The sequence below is a fragment of the Pyricularia oryzae genome, chromosome 5, assembly GCF_000002495.2.
Source record: "Pyricularia oryzae 70-15 chromosome 5, whole genome shotgun sequence".
NCBI lineage: Eukaryota > Fungi > Ascomycota > Sordariomycetes > Magnaporthales > Pyriculariaceae > Pyricularia > Pyricularia oryzae.
Window position 1 is genome coordinate 412,235 of NC_017852.1, and position 15,506 is coordinate 427,740.

Consider the following 15,506-nt stretch of genomic DNA (forward strand, 5'->3'; position numbering starts at 1 on the left):
GAACATACGAGAAGTACCACAATTTGCATACATTTTGCAACCTTGTTACTGTAGTCAATACCTTACGAGGGATCTTTGCTTGGGCAGCATGTACGGATACCAATTCCAAAAAGGCACCAAGCAAGCAAGCGCGGCCCCACGGCTAGGCTCGGACTGGCCCACATGACTCAATTTTTTTTTTGTTCGCTGACAAAACTCTGCTTTATGGGACCAGTGTGGACACCCTGGTTAGCACTGGACAAAAAAGACCCTTGGATCCACTGATCCCTGCACGATGCGTCATCGCACATGGACGAGGGCGGCGATCGGGCTTTTAATGACACACCCTCGTCTTTCAGCTCCCTCCCCTAAAACCCACGCCTCCATTTAAAGAAGTTTGTCCCTCCTCCCACGTTCACACATTTTTGCCACTCCAAGATCAAAATCTCGAATCTAACAAAACAAAATCCCTATCATATAACATATCACTGCAAAACTTTCCGACTAAACATGCTATTGACAAGACCATTCCAATCCCACAATCATTTCCAACAACAGAACACTGCCAACACTGCTTCCACAGGCATCGACGCCAACAGCAGCAGCACATATAATCAGAGGACAAGCGCAAACCCGAGGAGCAATTTTGCCTACGGCTACAACATACAAGCACACGAGATCCCACACGACATCGACGCAAACACCGACCTGGGACTCGACGTCGAATTCAGCCCGCTCAACGCAGACTCGGACATCGCCCTGTCGCCTTTCTCGACAAACTCGTGGCTCTCGTCGAGCTCACCTTCACTGATGAGCAACGCTGATCTGATGCCGACGTCTGAGAACTGGTATGCCCAAAGCCAAATAAGCAACAAGCCGGGACACAGAACATCAGCGCACAATAGGGAGTCGTCGCTCTCTTCACTGGGCTCGGCCGGCCCGGCGTCGCCTTACTCGCAGTCTACGACAAACCCACAGATCGCCGTGACAGACTCGTTGACGGATGGGTTCGGGGGCAGCAACATGTTCGGCACGAACGATTCTTACTACCACTTGGCAAAGTCCTTTGGCCCCGGCCAGGATGGAAGCAACTTTTCACCCAACTACCCTAACCACTTGCACACCAACCCCACAGCAACCGCATACAACCAAGTGCTGGCGCATCAAAAGCCCAAGTCCGAGAGGGGACTTTTACCTCCGCCCGAGCTATCCGCTAGCAGTGCGTCAAAGTCACGCCCAGTCTCGGTGGCGAGCTCAGTTGCTTCTCATGACTCACCAGCAACCCCATGTCACGTTGAGGCGGAAGATGAGAGGAGACAGAGGCATGCCGGCAGCCTTCACGTTGTCCCCAAGCTCGACAGGACCATGACCGATATTTACAACGACGAGCTCTACAGCCCCAACTTTACTCTGAGCACCTCAACTCCGTCACACGCACAACCTTCGCAAAGCTCTGGCTCTCCGCATCAAGACATGTTTGCGCAGCGACTACAGGCAGCCCAACAGCACCTTAGCGCTGCCCAAACTCCGACAACGGCAGTGTCTCGTGATCGCTCGCCATTCCGCAATGGGTCACCGCTCGCACCGACACCCATGCACGACTTTGGCCCTGAGCCTTCGCACTGCCAGCAGCGTCAAGGGCAGGCTCAGCAGCCAAGGCAGCTGGGCTTCAAGTCGGCACAGCAACTACGGGAGCAGCACAAGGCAGAGCAGGACAACGAGGTCCTTCGCCAGCAGCTGAACAGAGGATCAAATGCAGCGACACCTCAAACGATATCGCCCAAGGACGCCATGCTTGAGTTTAACGACAACGATGATATGAGCAACGTGCCACTTTTCCCGCAAACATCTTCAAATGGCATGAGCGGCTTCACGGAGGACGAGCTCAACAAGGCTGTTGCCGCGGCCGCTGCCGCATCTGCTGCCGCCCAGAGCACCCAGGGATTTGGCACACATGGCCTGCCCATGGACGCGAGCGCATTCACCTTCACAGCAGCACCAATGGCGCCCACGATACAGATTCCTCAGGCTTATCCATTTGTTGGCGCCAGCCAGATGTCGATGCAGCAGACTCCAGTCTCGATGCGCGGTTCATCATCTACTCCAGGGCACCTGTCGGCTACAAGCCATTCAAACAGCACACATAGCAGCATCAGCCCGAACATGAACAGCCCGGGGAGGCCAGAGGGTAGGATCACCGCTGATGGCGGCACATACACTTGCACTTACCACGGCTGCAGCCTGCGATTCGACACGCCGGCGCTCCTGCAAAAGCACAAGCGCGAGGGTCATCGTCAGGCACATGGCCTTAGCACAAGTGGACGCAGGGCAGACATGGAGATGGGGCATGGCGGAGACGGCATGACGTCGCAGCTCCTCAATACTCAGCACGGGCCCCACAAGTGCAACCGCATCAACCCGAGTACAGGCAAGCCCTGCAACACCATCTTCTCTCGACCCTACGACCTTACAAGGCACGAGGACACGATCCACAATGGCCGCAAGCAGAAGGTTAGGTGCGATTTGTGTACTGAGGAGAAGACTTTTAGCCGCGCGGATGCGCTTACGAGACACTATCGAGTTTGCCATCCCGACGTCGAGTTTCCCGGGAAGCATCGTCGTCGAGGAATGCAGGGAAGCAACAATCATCAGTGAGCAAAGGAGTCACGTTAATTGCTACGAAGTTTACTGTACGACTTGATTTCTTGTTCGGCATTTCCGAATGACGGCACGTTGCACAATGAGGGGACAGGGTGTTTGGCTTGTGTGGTTGTGTGTGTGAGTGTGTTGTGTGTTACCCGAAGACCCAGCCTGAAACCCTTATTTGGGATGGCTACGCAAGACAAGCAGGGAATGCTACAGCGAGAAAAGAAAAAGAAGAAAAAAAATCATACTAGCATTCAGTCCATCCGAACCACGGCTGCACACAACCTGGACGATCACAGGGACAGCCACTTGGGAACAAAGCCCAACGGCAACGGCATTTCTCAAGGAAGGGAGGTCCTTGGCTGGTGGGGAATCAAATGACGGCATCGACGGGGTCCTGAGTCGTCATTAGCGCGATTGAGACGCTTTGAGGAGCCCAAGCCCGGCTCCCCGCCCGACCAGTGGTGATCGATTGGCGCCCCGCCAAGACCACCATGGGCCCCAGAAAAATTCAGGGTCCAGCGAACTCGCTGCACGGTTGGGGGCCCCACCGCCGAGGCGCCGGAAGCAGCGCTCCATTGCCAATCCCGGTCAAAGAGAACCCTGGATGACGTCAGATGTGATCATCCACGAACCCTTTCCGCGGTTGGCTCCTGCTTTTCCTTTTGTCAAAGACGACATGGAAGCATCACCGAGTGTCTAGAAAGAGCTCATTCTTTTGCGTCGATTGAGAGGAATACCAGGCCAACCCATCCATCGCAACCCTCATTACGAAGTAGCATAGCATCATACATTTATTTTTACGCCCTTGGATCACACACCCCCATTACGACACGATACGAAACAAAATTTGTTCACTTCATTTGGGCTGGTCTTTTGTTTTTCTCTTATCTTTATTTTTTTGACTTTTGTTGTACACTACCTATATTTCTTCTCCCAGACATCATGACCCGCAACATCGTCACCACCATCATCATTCCTTCTATCCTTTGGTAATACGTCATTTGACGTGCCATTTGAGATGGACATTTTGGGAGCGGATTTTCTGCAACACCCCCTGGATCTGTTTAGCGATTGAATTTTTAATGAGTGCAGCTTTACTCTTCGATTCCTCTTCATTTACTCATGTATTTTTTTCTTCTTTTCTTTTGAGGACCATTTTCAGTTCAATTAGCGGCGACACAAAATATAGATGGGATACCACTGGGACGGGCAACTTTTGGGTTTTCTCTCCTAATTCATCATTCACATACTATATTCATTTTTTTCTTCTTACATTTGCAATGAGTGATCACCCGAGTGCAGAATAGCCTGCCAAGCGGTGCATTACATTTGGGTACATCTCTTTTTCTTTCTTTAGACATGGGGAAAAGTATGAGGAAAAAAACTTGGAATAAATCAGACGACGGCATCAGCGTGTTGTACTAAGTACTGTAATTGAACTTAAAATTGTACATGAACCCTTGCTGAGGAGTGACTACCGCGTATACAGTGAGTGGATGGATATGTGTGTGTGTGTATGTATGCGTGTGCAAAGTAAGTGAGTGTGTTGTGTGTATACATGACTCGGTCTTGGACAACCCTAAAAATTCAATTGCAAAAATCATGGAAGCTTTTGAACAAGGGGGGAAGAATATTAAGGTAGGAAGAAGGAAAACAAAACGCCAATCCGGTAAACTCCACAAACATACATCATGAGTTGCTCCGCAGGGGTCGCTGGTCCCATCGTCATAATCTCGGGAGATCACTATTTTCGTCCCGATCAATTCTCTGTTGCTTCTTCTGGTGGTTTAACTACTACGTCAAATTACCCTCTCTTTTGTGAAGCTTGCTCTTGCTTTGCTTTTGGTATGGAAAGAATTCTGTGAACAAGCGAGACGGACTGGACCCATGGCAAGGTCCCCTAAAAGTTCGGGTGGCTTGTTTTGTTTGTAAGTTCAAGCCCGAAAAAAACCCTCTGATATCACTACGCATTTACTTTTTTTTTTTGGATCTTCCTGACCGGCTGATATTCCTTTTTTGGTGTGTGTGTGTGCGTATTGTATATTCTTGCTTCCGTCACTCTCCAAAACCACATTACCGATACGTAGTACCGTCCAATGCACAATCGGACAAACCATGCCCGCCCGACCAAGGAAGAAAGGGGGAAAGAGGGGAGGGTCCGATCACATCCTGTATAGTACCTTTTTCAATATCTTTTTTTGACCGGTCATCCCCTTTTTATCCCTTTTGTCTCTTTTCCCCGCACCTTGACGCAGGTAAGATGGGTCAAAAGGGTAAGGGATAGACGTCATTTTTTTTGTTCCCTCGAAGGGAAAAAAAATAAATAAAGAAAGAAAAAAAAATGTCCAGTAATGATGCAGAAAGGAGGGTGTGTGGGTTATCAAACCCCGAGAAAATAAAAACGGGGATTACTCGCTTTTGGACGGCGGTGGATGCACCAAGGGTCCTCCTCTCTTCATGCAGCCTTCTTTTCGGGATTTAAAAAAGAAGCTGCCCAATCCCAAGTCAAGTAAAAAGGAACCACTTACTCCATACCTACCCATATGAAGATCACACCCTTGTTGGTGGTGTCTGTTTAGTTTCTTTTGTTTCGGGCTCTTTCTTCTTCCCAAATTCTTGTTTTCTCGTCGTACTGTCCTTGTCCTGTTGGGAGGGTGCTTAAGAGATTTCTTTTATTGTTTCCCAAGTGTGGAGAAGAAAGAAGGAAAAAAATGCCCAAAAACCTGTGTGTTGTTCCCTCGGCAGTGCGATCATCGGGCATCTGTATTTGGAAACTGGTTCGTGAAAGGTATCAACTGTTGTTATGCTTTTTTTATTCTTTCTTTTGTGTTTCTTGCTTCAGGTACAGTTAAAATACTCCTGATTTGTTGCCTTGTTCCCCTTTTTTTCATGTCTAATGCTTATCGTCCATGCCAACGTGTGAGAGACAGACAGATAGTAAAAATGAAAAAAAGAGTTCCATCCACCATTGCGCATCATCATGTAGAACATCAAGTAGTCAAGGAATGCCAGTAGGAAAAGAAAGAGACATTAAAGTCAAAGAAATAAAAAGTAAACAAAAACCAGCCAAATGTAGTAGCATCCGGCACCCCCCGCCCAATGGTATATCGCCAGCTCGCTATATAAAAATGATTTAACAAATGAAAATGAAAATGAAAATGCAAATAACGACCCAAGTCAAGAGGAATGACATCTAACCTCCCACCAAATAATTTCATACCCAGAGAATCTTCCCCCAACTCTGATACTTTTCTGCGACTAATATCGCTAATCATTCCCACGCGCCAAGATGCGCTTGATTTCGTTGCCGTACCGGTTTTTATGTTTGTGCGTGAGTGTGTGTTTAGATGAGGCATTGGTATTTGTAGATATGGCCCTGTTGTTGGGCAATCAAGGGTGGAAAGTAAGCTGTTTTTTCAGAAAGGCAAAGTTAGTTAGCAAACGTGAAGCAAAGCCCATCTCGGAAGGCCGAGGAAATCAATGAAAAAACAGCAAAAGGAACAAAAATACTAACCTCGATCAACTTCTCCGTCAATGAAAAGCACTCCCTCCCGTCAACCGCCAGGTTGAACGAGCAGCTTCTCCACAGACCCTCAAAGCCCATCTCCTCGAGTATGTCGTCCAGAATGCCCGCAGCCGCCCCGGCCCCACCCTCCAACTGCTGCTGTGCACTGACGAGCCTCGGGTTCCCGCTCAGGGTCTGCAGCAGCAGGTGTGCCGACTCGAGCGTCGAGCTGTTCTGGCAGTGTAGCAACACGCTGTCGAGGATCGAGTGGATGGGCCCGTATAGGTGCACCACTACGCCAGGGCGCGCCGCCGCGAGCTCGTTGAGCCAACGCAGAGTCCGGTTCTGCATCGCGTCCTCAAGGTACTGGAAATCAACGAGCTCGATGGCAGTGTTGAGCAGTAGGTCCCGGTCCTTCATGCCAGCCACGTCCCTCACGTTGCGGAAGAAGTTGCTGTTGGCGCCGCCGGTGGTGCCGGCCTGATGCTGCTGCGACCGCTCCAACGCCGACGGGTTCACTCCAGCCACCCAGAAGCTGTCCTTGACCTCCTCCCGGCTGCCTGCGCGCGCCAGTATCAGCGCCATGTACGGCGAACACAAAACATCACTTGCGCTTGGGTGCTGCTGTTCGCCTTTCCCTGTGGGCGGTCTCCAGCTTGTCATCTCCAGAAATGTCGACAGGACCCTCAAAGCCGTTGCTTTTGTAACCGTGTCCGTCAAGCCCCTGACTAGACAGGCGCAAGCAGCAAAGTGGAAACTTTCGCTGGTAAAGTGCACACCATAGGCATCATCAAGCGGCAGCGCCGCCTCCTCGAGCTGGACACGCCCTTGGAGCAGGAACGGCGCCATACGCTCGCCTCTGACCTCGGCCGACGTGTTGATATTGCCAAGCACCGCCTCCAGAAATGCGGCGGTGCAGTTGAAGAGGTTTGGCGGCACCAATCGGAGTAGTGATATGGCCAACCAGAATAGCTGCAGGCCGTATCGTGACGCCGACGGCAGCTTAGCCATCATCTTTGACAGCGACGTCACAATCGCCACCATCATCTCGCTGTTGCCACTACCATTGCCGTCCTGGTCACCACCAAAACGTCCGACACTGTTGCGCAGGGCCACAAGAACCTGGTACAGCAGGTCGTCATCGACTTCCTCACGGGCCAAGCATCCCATGACGGTGAAAGCACGCGGTTGGATGAGTGGATTATTCTGAAAGGCCACGCTTGCTACGAGACTCATCCAGCGGGAGCGCCAAGCGTTGCAGACATCCGTAGAGGGCGCTGCGATTGAACAAACCTCGAAGAGCTGCGTCGCCAAGCTCTCAGTTGCCGCCATTGCCGGACCGGCTTCCTGCGTTGTCGATACGAACGAGGCACCATCACGAGGAAACGTTGATGGGTGATGCGCCGGGTGCGAGAAGAAATCGTTCTTGGGTTCCGAAAAGGCCTCGAGGGAGGCACGCAGCCTGTTGAGCTTAGCCTCGTCAAGCTGGAACGAGGTGCAGGCGGCGTGGATCGTATTGACCAAGAGCCGGTGTACCATGAGACGTACATCGGCTGAGCCCGTGTTGGCAAGCATCGTGACCACATGAAAGACCTCGGGCAGGAATTGCTGCGCCTGCACACCGCTGTCGAAGGAGAGCGACACGCAGAATTGCAACAGTAGGCACACCTCTGGCCACACGGCATTCTCCGCCAGGTACTTCGAAGGCCGCAGAGACGATCGGTTGATGCTCTTGCGCAGCCTCGCCATGATCTTGCCACGAAGAGACATGGTCCCTATCGAGGTGACTATCGAGGTCAGAACCAGTGTCTGCCCGTCGTGTAAATTGATGCTCAAAGCCATCTTGATTATCTCCTCGAGCAGTATTTCCATCAGTACCTCATCCGACGCGATGGACGGCCACACGACCTGCTCCAGAGTAAAGTTGAGAGTCGGGTTAGGGTCGTTAAGTGTCACGTCGATGAGCTTCCGGAACAAGGAAGCAATCTTCTCGCGGCCCTTGTCGCCGTCGGCTTCGGCTGGCAGAATGGCAGTGCGCAGACTCGGTAGCCAAGGCGCCATGTATGCCAGGCTCAGCGGCTTCTGTTCCTCGGAAAAGCTATCCCAACCGACAAAGAACTCGTTCAGAAAGTCAGACGTCAACTGCGGCTCTGTCCGTGCCAGGAGTTTGCTGATGTTTATTATAAAGTGCGACGGATCCAGCGGCACCGCAATCTCCTTGGCACACATGAGCCTCGAGGCCGCCTGGAATTTGAACGCCCTACAGAGCGCCCCGAGGAGATTGTAGGACGCGAGGCGCAAAACGCTGTCGGAGCTCGCCAGATTGGTCATAGCCAAGTTCAGCAGTGTCCCGGGTACATCCTGCGGTCGAATGAGACGCTCAAACGATTTGAGCGACCTGGTGTCTTTCCCGTACTTGGCCTTGGCCACCAGTATGGATCGGATCACGTCCACCTTGCTGGGACTCGTAAAGTACATGACGATCTTGCCACTGTCGGCTCTCAACCCAAAGGCCGAGTCATCCTCGGTCTGGATCGACGTCGGTGCCTCGTCAATGTCACCCAGCCTGAAGATGTCGTTGATAGTAGTTGTCAGCCGGTGGGAGCCCTGGTAAACCTCCTGCTTCTTTGCCGTCGTGATCTGGATGAACTGGCTGCCGACGTGGATGGCGACTTCGATCTTGCCCTTGGATTTGGACAGCTTTGTAACGGACTGGAATTTGTAGCGCGAGTCTGTCACCACGCTGATGGTTTCCTTGGGCAGATGCAGTTGGCTGAGGTGGAAGTGTAGCTGAAGCTCATGCAGGCCACCCATCAGGTAGTACTCGACATTTCGAGGGTTGAAGACGCTAGTTTCGTTCTTGGTTGAGATTCGCATCACCCGACGGAAGCATTTCCTTTATATAAAAAACATCAGCATGGCAACTTGGTCTGAAATACCTGCACAACCCAAAAGTAAGAAGCTTACCTGAAAGCGCTGTTCATGTTGTAAATGTAGATCCTCGAAAGGTTCCGCGACAGCTCAATAGGCGTCAACTTCTCCAGCTTCAAAAACAGCTCATCCTGAGGTTCGCTCTGGCCATTGTAGCATGTTGCATCGATGAACAGACCGAACGACCTGTGCCACAGCCTACTCGCGATCTTGAGATAGCAGTAGACCAAGGTGTCGTAGTCAATTGCCTCCACGTCTATGTTGCGCAAGATGACGCAAATTATAGAGAGTCCATCCTAGTTTTCCCGCCAAAGTATTAGTTATTCCCTATCTCTCAGTCTGAGGAATTAGCATCACACTGTCCATCAGCACTAACCTTGCTCTCACCACCATCATACACGACGCGCGTTGTGATAAACGACTCGGAACCCTTGAATGCGTTCCGCAGCATAAACTCCTGGAATCGCGAGTACGCCGGCGGGCTGTTGGTCGAGATCTGAGGCCTATTCCAAGTGACAGCCAGCGGTGGCGGACCGAGATTTGTGATCAGGGCCCGCAGTGGCTCCAGCACAGGGGACCTAACCCGGCTCATGGAAGAGTCGACGGCCGGTGAGCGCACAGCAAAGTCCCTCCTCTCGCGAGACACGAGCCGCTGCCGTACATGATCCCAGTGGTCATACAGGAACCGGTGGAGAGCGACGCACGATCCAAAATCGAACGATTCGCTCGGAGGACTTGGTTCCATGTGCTCAGGGGCCACCTGTTTACAGCCATCGCAACATAATGTTAGTTTCAGCCCTTGTCAAGCTTTGTTTCTGTTTTCTTTTTTGTTTGCCAAGAGCGAAATACAAAAAGTGGGACTTACAGAGATCTCGCGCAGGAAGGTGGTGACTTTGTATATGTTCTGCGTCAAAAAGTCGTTCAACGGAAACATGTACGGCTCCTTGGCTCCAAAGAGGACGTTGTTCGCAAGGTTCTGGATGATCTTTGCAATAAGTAGCAGTCCACGTCGCATCTCTCTCGTTGGCTGTTTGTTGACCAGGCCCTCAACCTCGGGTGCCACGATGGCAGGGCAGAAGAAGCGAAGGAAGACAAAGGCGCCAACGGCCGTGTATTTGGAGTCGTGGAATCTAGCCGTGACAGTGTTGGAGATCTTTCAAGAACAAACCCCTGTCGTTAGTTATCACAATCGCGCCAGAGCAAACCGAGAGGGTTGCGCTCTTCTTTTTCACTCAGGAACAGCAACTCACAATACTGCAAATCTTCCTGAATGAGTCGGGAATGTTGGCCTTGGAGGCGCAGATATCCTCGATGAAGACCTTGGCCACTATCCTCAGCTGCAGGGCGTTCTTGTTAAGCTCCTCCTTGGACTGGTCGACACGCTGAGGATCCAGCTCGAGATTAAGATCCTTGGAAGTCAGCATCAGCCGTTCCACCACCTTCTGCAGCGTTGCCTTGAGGTATGCCGCCCCCTTCCACTTGGCGTAAACGGACAGCATCTTGGTGGCCACGCTGGTCCGCCGCAACAGCTCCGACTCGTTCTCCGTGTCCTCGACCTCCTGCTTGATCAGAGCCTCGATCAGCTCAAAGCTCAACCCTCGGCGCTCAAAAATGTTCAGTAGCGCGATTGTAAGCTCGTCCACCTCGCTGCTGGGACATGACGAGCTCATGGCCACCGCCAGAGTGGTGTCGCGAGTAAGAAGATTGAGCAGCTTGTCGTACTTCTCGCTCACCGCCGTGTCTGACAGATTGCTGAACTCGGTTCCCTGCACCAAGATATTGTACAGAACCTTGACAAACGCCGTCCGAATATCCACGTTCTCGTGGTAACCAATACTGAGCGAATGCTTCAGGCCGACGTCTATGTTTGCACTTAGTAGGTTGGATAGAATTGTGATTGCAAGCTCCGAACTGGTAGCATGCTCATCGCGCCCGAGGTCCGCCCCGCCGCCGATGTTTGCCGGCTCGGGGTTCAACAGTGACAGGAACCGGTTGAAGTAAGTATGGAACATCTGCGACTTGAGCTCGCTGGTTCCGGCGTCCGTGTGGCCCTCGCTCGGCTGCAGCGGTAGGCGGAAGGTCAGCTCCGCAAGCGCCCTGAGCGCCGCCTTGTCAAGATCCTTTTGCACACGCGCCATCTCGTCCTGCTTGCCTCCGCCGTGTAGTGATAGCACGTCCAGATTAGGCGTCCGCGGTCGCGCGATCCAGCCAAAGACAAACTCGAGGAGCTGGTTGCGGTTGCGAACATCGTCGCGAAGGTTCAAATGCTCCTTCCGGCGGGTGATTGCTTCGCACAGCTGGCATATCTTGATTTTGACCCTCAAGCTGCTCGGACTGTCCGAAACGCTGTCGAGGAACTTGGCAAAATTGAGCGTCAGTGACCCAAGGTGGACCGAAGAGGCAGCCCCCAGCTCGGCGGGCGTGTCCAAACGTTCGACCAGAGCCCTCATTAGTGACGCTGCCTGCTCAGCAAACACAATCTCGCTATCCTGCTCCTTGACGGATCCCTCCAGTGCACCGGCAAAGAGAACATCCAGCTCCACCTCGAGCGCCTTGAAAAGAGGCTGGTACAATGCTGGAGAAACCTCGCTCGACAGCACTTCACGCATCGTCTCCCTGATCCTGACGTTGTGGCAGGCCAGGATCTGGACACTCAGCCGCAAAAACCTCGCCAGTACCGGCTCCTCTTCATCATCAGATGGAAGCCTGTCGATCCACCTCAACCCGCTAACCACCGGCTCCTCCAGAATGACAGCCTGGTCAGCAATGCAGATGCCACCCAAGGCTGCCAAAAAGCCCGAATAGTTTCGCCATTCAGCCACAGTTCTCTCCGATACGCCCTCGGCAGATGACGTCGACACTTCTTTTGACAGGTGAAGCCACTTGTCGAACCCGAGCTCCCAGGCGTCTAATATACCAGCACTAGGGTATTGCATCCGCCTCAGAAGGCCACGCATCCGCTTCTGGAACGCGACCAGACCTGTGAACCGAAACGCGCGCGACGAGATCTCCTGAAAGACCTCGCCATTGCGCAGCAGTGACAGTGACGACTTGCCCGTCTCTGACGCGGCGTCTATCGCGCGACACTCCTCCAGAAATCGACCAAAGCATGATGTAACCAGCTGGCAAGTCTCAATGTCGGGCGAGCACAGCGCAACTAACAAGACAGTCTCGAGTCTGGTATAAGCCGCGGTTCGTTCTGGAATCTCTTCTGCGAGCTCAGCCAAGTCCTTGACCACGCTTAGCAGCAGAAGTCTCGACTCTAGATAGCTGTGTATAGACCTGAGATTGGTACTGAGGTCCGTCCCCGGGTGAATCTCACACATGGAAGTTAATACAAGAGACCTAGGGATCCTCGAGTTAGCCAAAACCGCCTAGTGTTTACGCCTTATTCCCCGCAAAAGAACAAGAAATGTTCCAAAGTGAGCAGGTACAAAGGGGAAAATAAGCTTACGTCAATCTCCAGAACTTATTCTTGTAATCTTTCGACTCAATCCTCTTGGATGAAGCGAGCGAACTGACAATCATGTCGTCATCAAAGAGCCGCCGGGCTACCCCGACCGCCGGCCTCCGCACCGACTCGTCCGCGACGACCATACATATGAAGAGGGCCTCGAAATTGTCTTCAAAGAACTTTCCTCGCTCATCCTTATCGCTGCTTGAGGAACCTGCGAAAAGGGCCATGGGCGACACGTTGAGAAACTCCAGGATATTAACAATCATATTGACAGAGGCGGCTCCTGCTTCTGAACCTCTGCGCCGCATAGACTGGTCGTGGCTCAACATATCGGTGAACAGCGACGAGGCAGCTGCAAGCTGACTTTGCATGAAACCAGAAGCGCCAGTGAATAGCTTGTGATACCTGTGGCCGTCTTGCAAGCGGGCAAAGTGTGTACAGGTCTGCACAACCGCGATTTTGAAGCTTTGCGGTGCCGACGGTGCTAGACACCCGTGGGCCAGCGACTCAACACATATGTCAAAGTTGAGATGCATCAGGCTCACCAGGGCCGCGGTGAGTATGTCCTGATCGAAGAGAGAGCTGTCGGACCCAACAGGGAACTTGCGGAAGACGGCATCGCGCACCTCATCTTGCACGTCCATGGCGAAGCTGAGCAGCGCCGCCTCGAGTGCCGAGTCGCTTTCTGCGTCAAAGTGGCGAGCTACCCGAAGCAGCGCGACCAGACAGTATGCAGCCTGCTCGTTGCGGTTGCGAAGCGACTTTCTCAGAGTGTCAAGAAAGCCAGCCTTCTTGGACAAACTCCCACCTTTGGCCTCCCGTAGGTTGCTTGCAACCTCAAACACGTCAGGGAGCAGAAAAAGCAGCGACATTTGCAGCGGGTACAGTTGGGCCCTCCGTTTGCCGCTGTCAACGACCGTGTGAGACATGTCAAAGAGCGTGTCAGCTCCGCCGTCCAGGCGCTTGTGGGCTATGTGCAGCTGCACAAACTCCCCAGGGAACCTATCGATCCAACGCGAAATGAGAAGCGGGGCCACGATGGCGACGGTGTTCTGGAAGTTCTTGCGGAAGTGCAAGAAACTCGAGCACAGCTCCTGCACGACCTGGCCAAGCTTCTGCGAGTCGACCCAAAAGTACGCAACCATGCGCAGCAGAACGAGAGCCGCGCGCTCGTCATCGTTAGGCATGTGATACGATCCTCCTTGGCCCTGGTTTCCCGGTGCGGGGGCCGATCGGATGCTATAAACGACGGCTCGGTAGCAGTCAAAGGATGCAGACCAGTTGGACGCCGTCACGAACTCGATGATGGTGCGCACCTGGACCTCGAGAGCGGGGGCGTGTGCCTCAAGCAGCTCACTGTTGCTCATCTCATCATTGGTGACTCGGGAAGAGCCAAAAGGTTTGGACTTGCCATCGGTCGGGGACGAGAGCGTCAGGGACGCATGCGCCTCGTCAAGGAGTGTTTTTGGCGGCAGGACATAGTCGCTAGGCAGCGGGCTAAAGAAGAGCCTGACAAAGTCAAATATCCTAGGCACCAGTGTGCTAGGAATGGGCTGCGGGGGCGGCAGGTTGGTCAGGTCGCGCGGTAGCAGGGGGGCGCCGGGGGCGGCATGACGGGCCCAATGGTGGGCGCAACAGTCGGCGACGAGGCCAAATAGGTATATCTCGGAGAGAAGGACGTGGGGAGGGTGCGAGGTGACTTTTGGGTACGGGCGGGCGAGTTCGACCAAGAGGCCCAGCAGGGCGTCGAGAACGCCGGTGATGGAAGTTGCGCTGAGCTTGACCAGTGTGGCTCGGGTTGTAGCAACTATTTCGTCTTGGCCGATGTCCTCGCTCCAGGTGCCGGTACGATACGGAAGCTGTGCCGAGAAAGGGATAGGTTAGCAAGCAAGACTAGGTAGGAGACGAGACAAGTAAAGACAGAAACAGAAGAAGACAAGCAAAGCAGCAATAGCATACCCGAGTCGTGAGCCTCTCCACCAGGCAGCCCACGAGTCCCGTGTCGCCGTTCATAGCTGGAAGCCGGGGCAGTGATTATGCCGGACCGGACGCTGACTCGGACTCGGAAATGGGCAGCCTGGCTACCTCGCCGTGATCATGATTTTATGTGTTGCGGGCCGGTCTTGTACGGGAAGGGGACGGAGGGGTGGATAGGTGCCAATTGCGGTAATGAATGGATGCCCTGGCTTTGGGTTGGGTTACGGTTCGATTAGCCCCCGTCAGTGAGAAGAATTATCCAGCTAGCGGCAGCGGAGATTTTAGTCTAGTTTTGCTGAAGCTTCGATCGTATGCAGAGCAAGACTAACGAGGCAGACAACTAGGGGCGGTAGAGTAGTAGGTCGGTAAGGTACTGTTAGGCAAGAGGTAAGGTAGCTAGTTATGTGTGTGGTGGGAGAGCAGCCAGCCGTGTTGATGTCCAAAAGGCTAAATGGCTGGTCGTTTCGTCGCAAACATTTGATGGATCGATAAAAGTAAGTCGCCAATCGCAATCTGTGAAGACCCCTCCCCCCTGCCCCTAACAACCTAACGTACGAGTGGAGGCAAGCTTTGGCCGCTGTGGGGGAGGGGTTAGGTTAGGTGCAAAAGCTCAATCGGCACTACGGTTATGTTGGGCATACCTTAGCTAGTAGTCAACCCCAGGTACAGTTCCGTACCTCCCTTACCTTCCTGCTGTCACCTTGCATTGAATTGAATACCTTACCTCGGGTCGTTTTGTTTCTTGTGCAACTATCTAGACCTAGAACTAGCAGCAGACCTGCATCGGTGGGTGGCAAACGGTGAGACCTCTCTGCCACGGGTACCTGCTGTAGTAAACGGGACCGCTCCAATTGATCTGCTTTGATCTTCACTTGACTTTGTTTACTTTGTTGGTACGTATGGAAAAGGTACGAGGTACGGTAGTATTAGAAATGTACCTACATATAATCACATAAGGAGTTACATATAGGTATGGAGGTAGGGACCTGATTGATGTAACCCAGGCTG

The 15,506-nt window shown here is 52.9% G+C and overlaps 2 protein-coding genes across 2 annotated transcripts; one reads left to right on the forward strand and one right to left on the reverse strand.

Annotated features, from left to right (window-relative positions):
• The first annotated feature begins 430 nt into the window (after positions 1-430).
• On the forward strand, positions 431-4,123 carry MGG_01127 (uncharacterized protein). Its single transcript, XM_003717753.1, has one exon. It carries the CDS (start codon positions 490-492, stop codon positions 2,632-2,634), a length of 2,145 nt encoding a protein of 714 aa, XP_003717801.1. The 5' UTR covers positions 431-489; the 3' UTR covers positions 2,635-4,123.
• Positions 4,124-5,407: 1,284 nt separating this feature from the next.
• MGG_11425 (uncharacterized protein) lies at positions 5,408-15,029 on the reverse strand. The gene is made up of 8 exons (XM_003717754.1): positions 14,481-15,029; positions 12,519-14,380; positions 10,315-12,409; positions 9,930-10,217; positions 9,441-9,824; positions 9,101-9,360; positions 6,143-9,029; positions 5,408-6,036 (listed from the first exon to the last, which is right to left on the reverse strand). Exons 1-8 carry the CDS (start codon positions 14,532-14,534, stop codon positions 6,019-6,021), a joined length of 7,848 nt encoding a protein of 2,615 aa, XP_003717802.1. The 5' UTR covers positions 14,535-15,029; the 3' UTR covers positions 5,408-6,018.
• Between the last annotated feature and the right edge of the window lie 477 nt (positions 15,030-15,506).

Bases quoted from the DNA above. Each gene is read 5' to 3' on its own strand.
- MGG_01127 (XM_003717753.1), top strand. From the start codon at position 490: ATGCTATTGACAAGACCATTCCAATCCCACAATCATTTCCAACAACAG.
- MGG_11425 (XM_003717754.1), bottom strand. From the start codon at position 14,534: ATGAACGGCGACACGGGACTCGTGGGCTGCCTGGTGGAGAGGCTCACG. The intron at 10,218-10,314 runs GTGAGTTGCTGT...TGTTCTTGAAAG, and splicing joins TCAGGAAGATTTGCAGTATT to ATCTCCAACACTGTCACGGC. The intron at 9,030-9,100 runs GTAAGCTTCTTA...TTTTATATAAAG, and splicing joins AACATGAACAGCGCTTTCAG to GAAATGCTTCCGTCGGGTGA.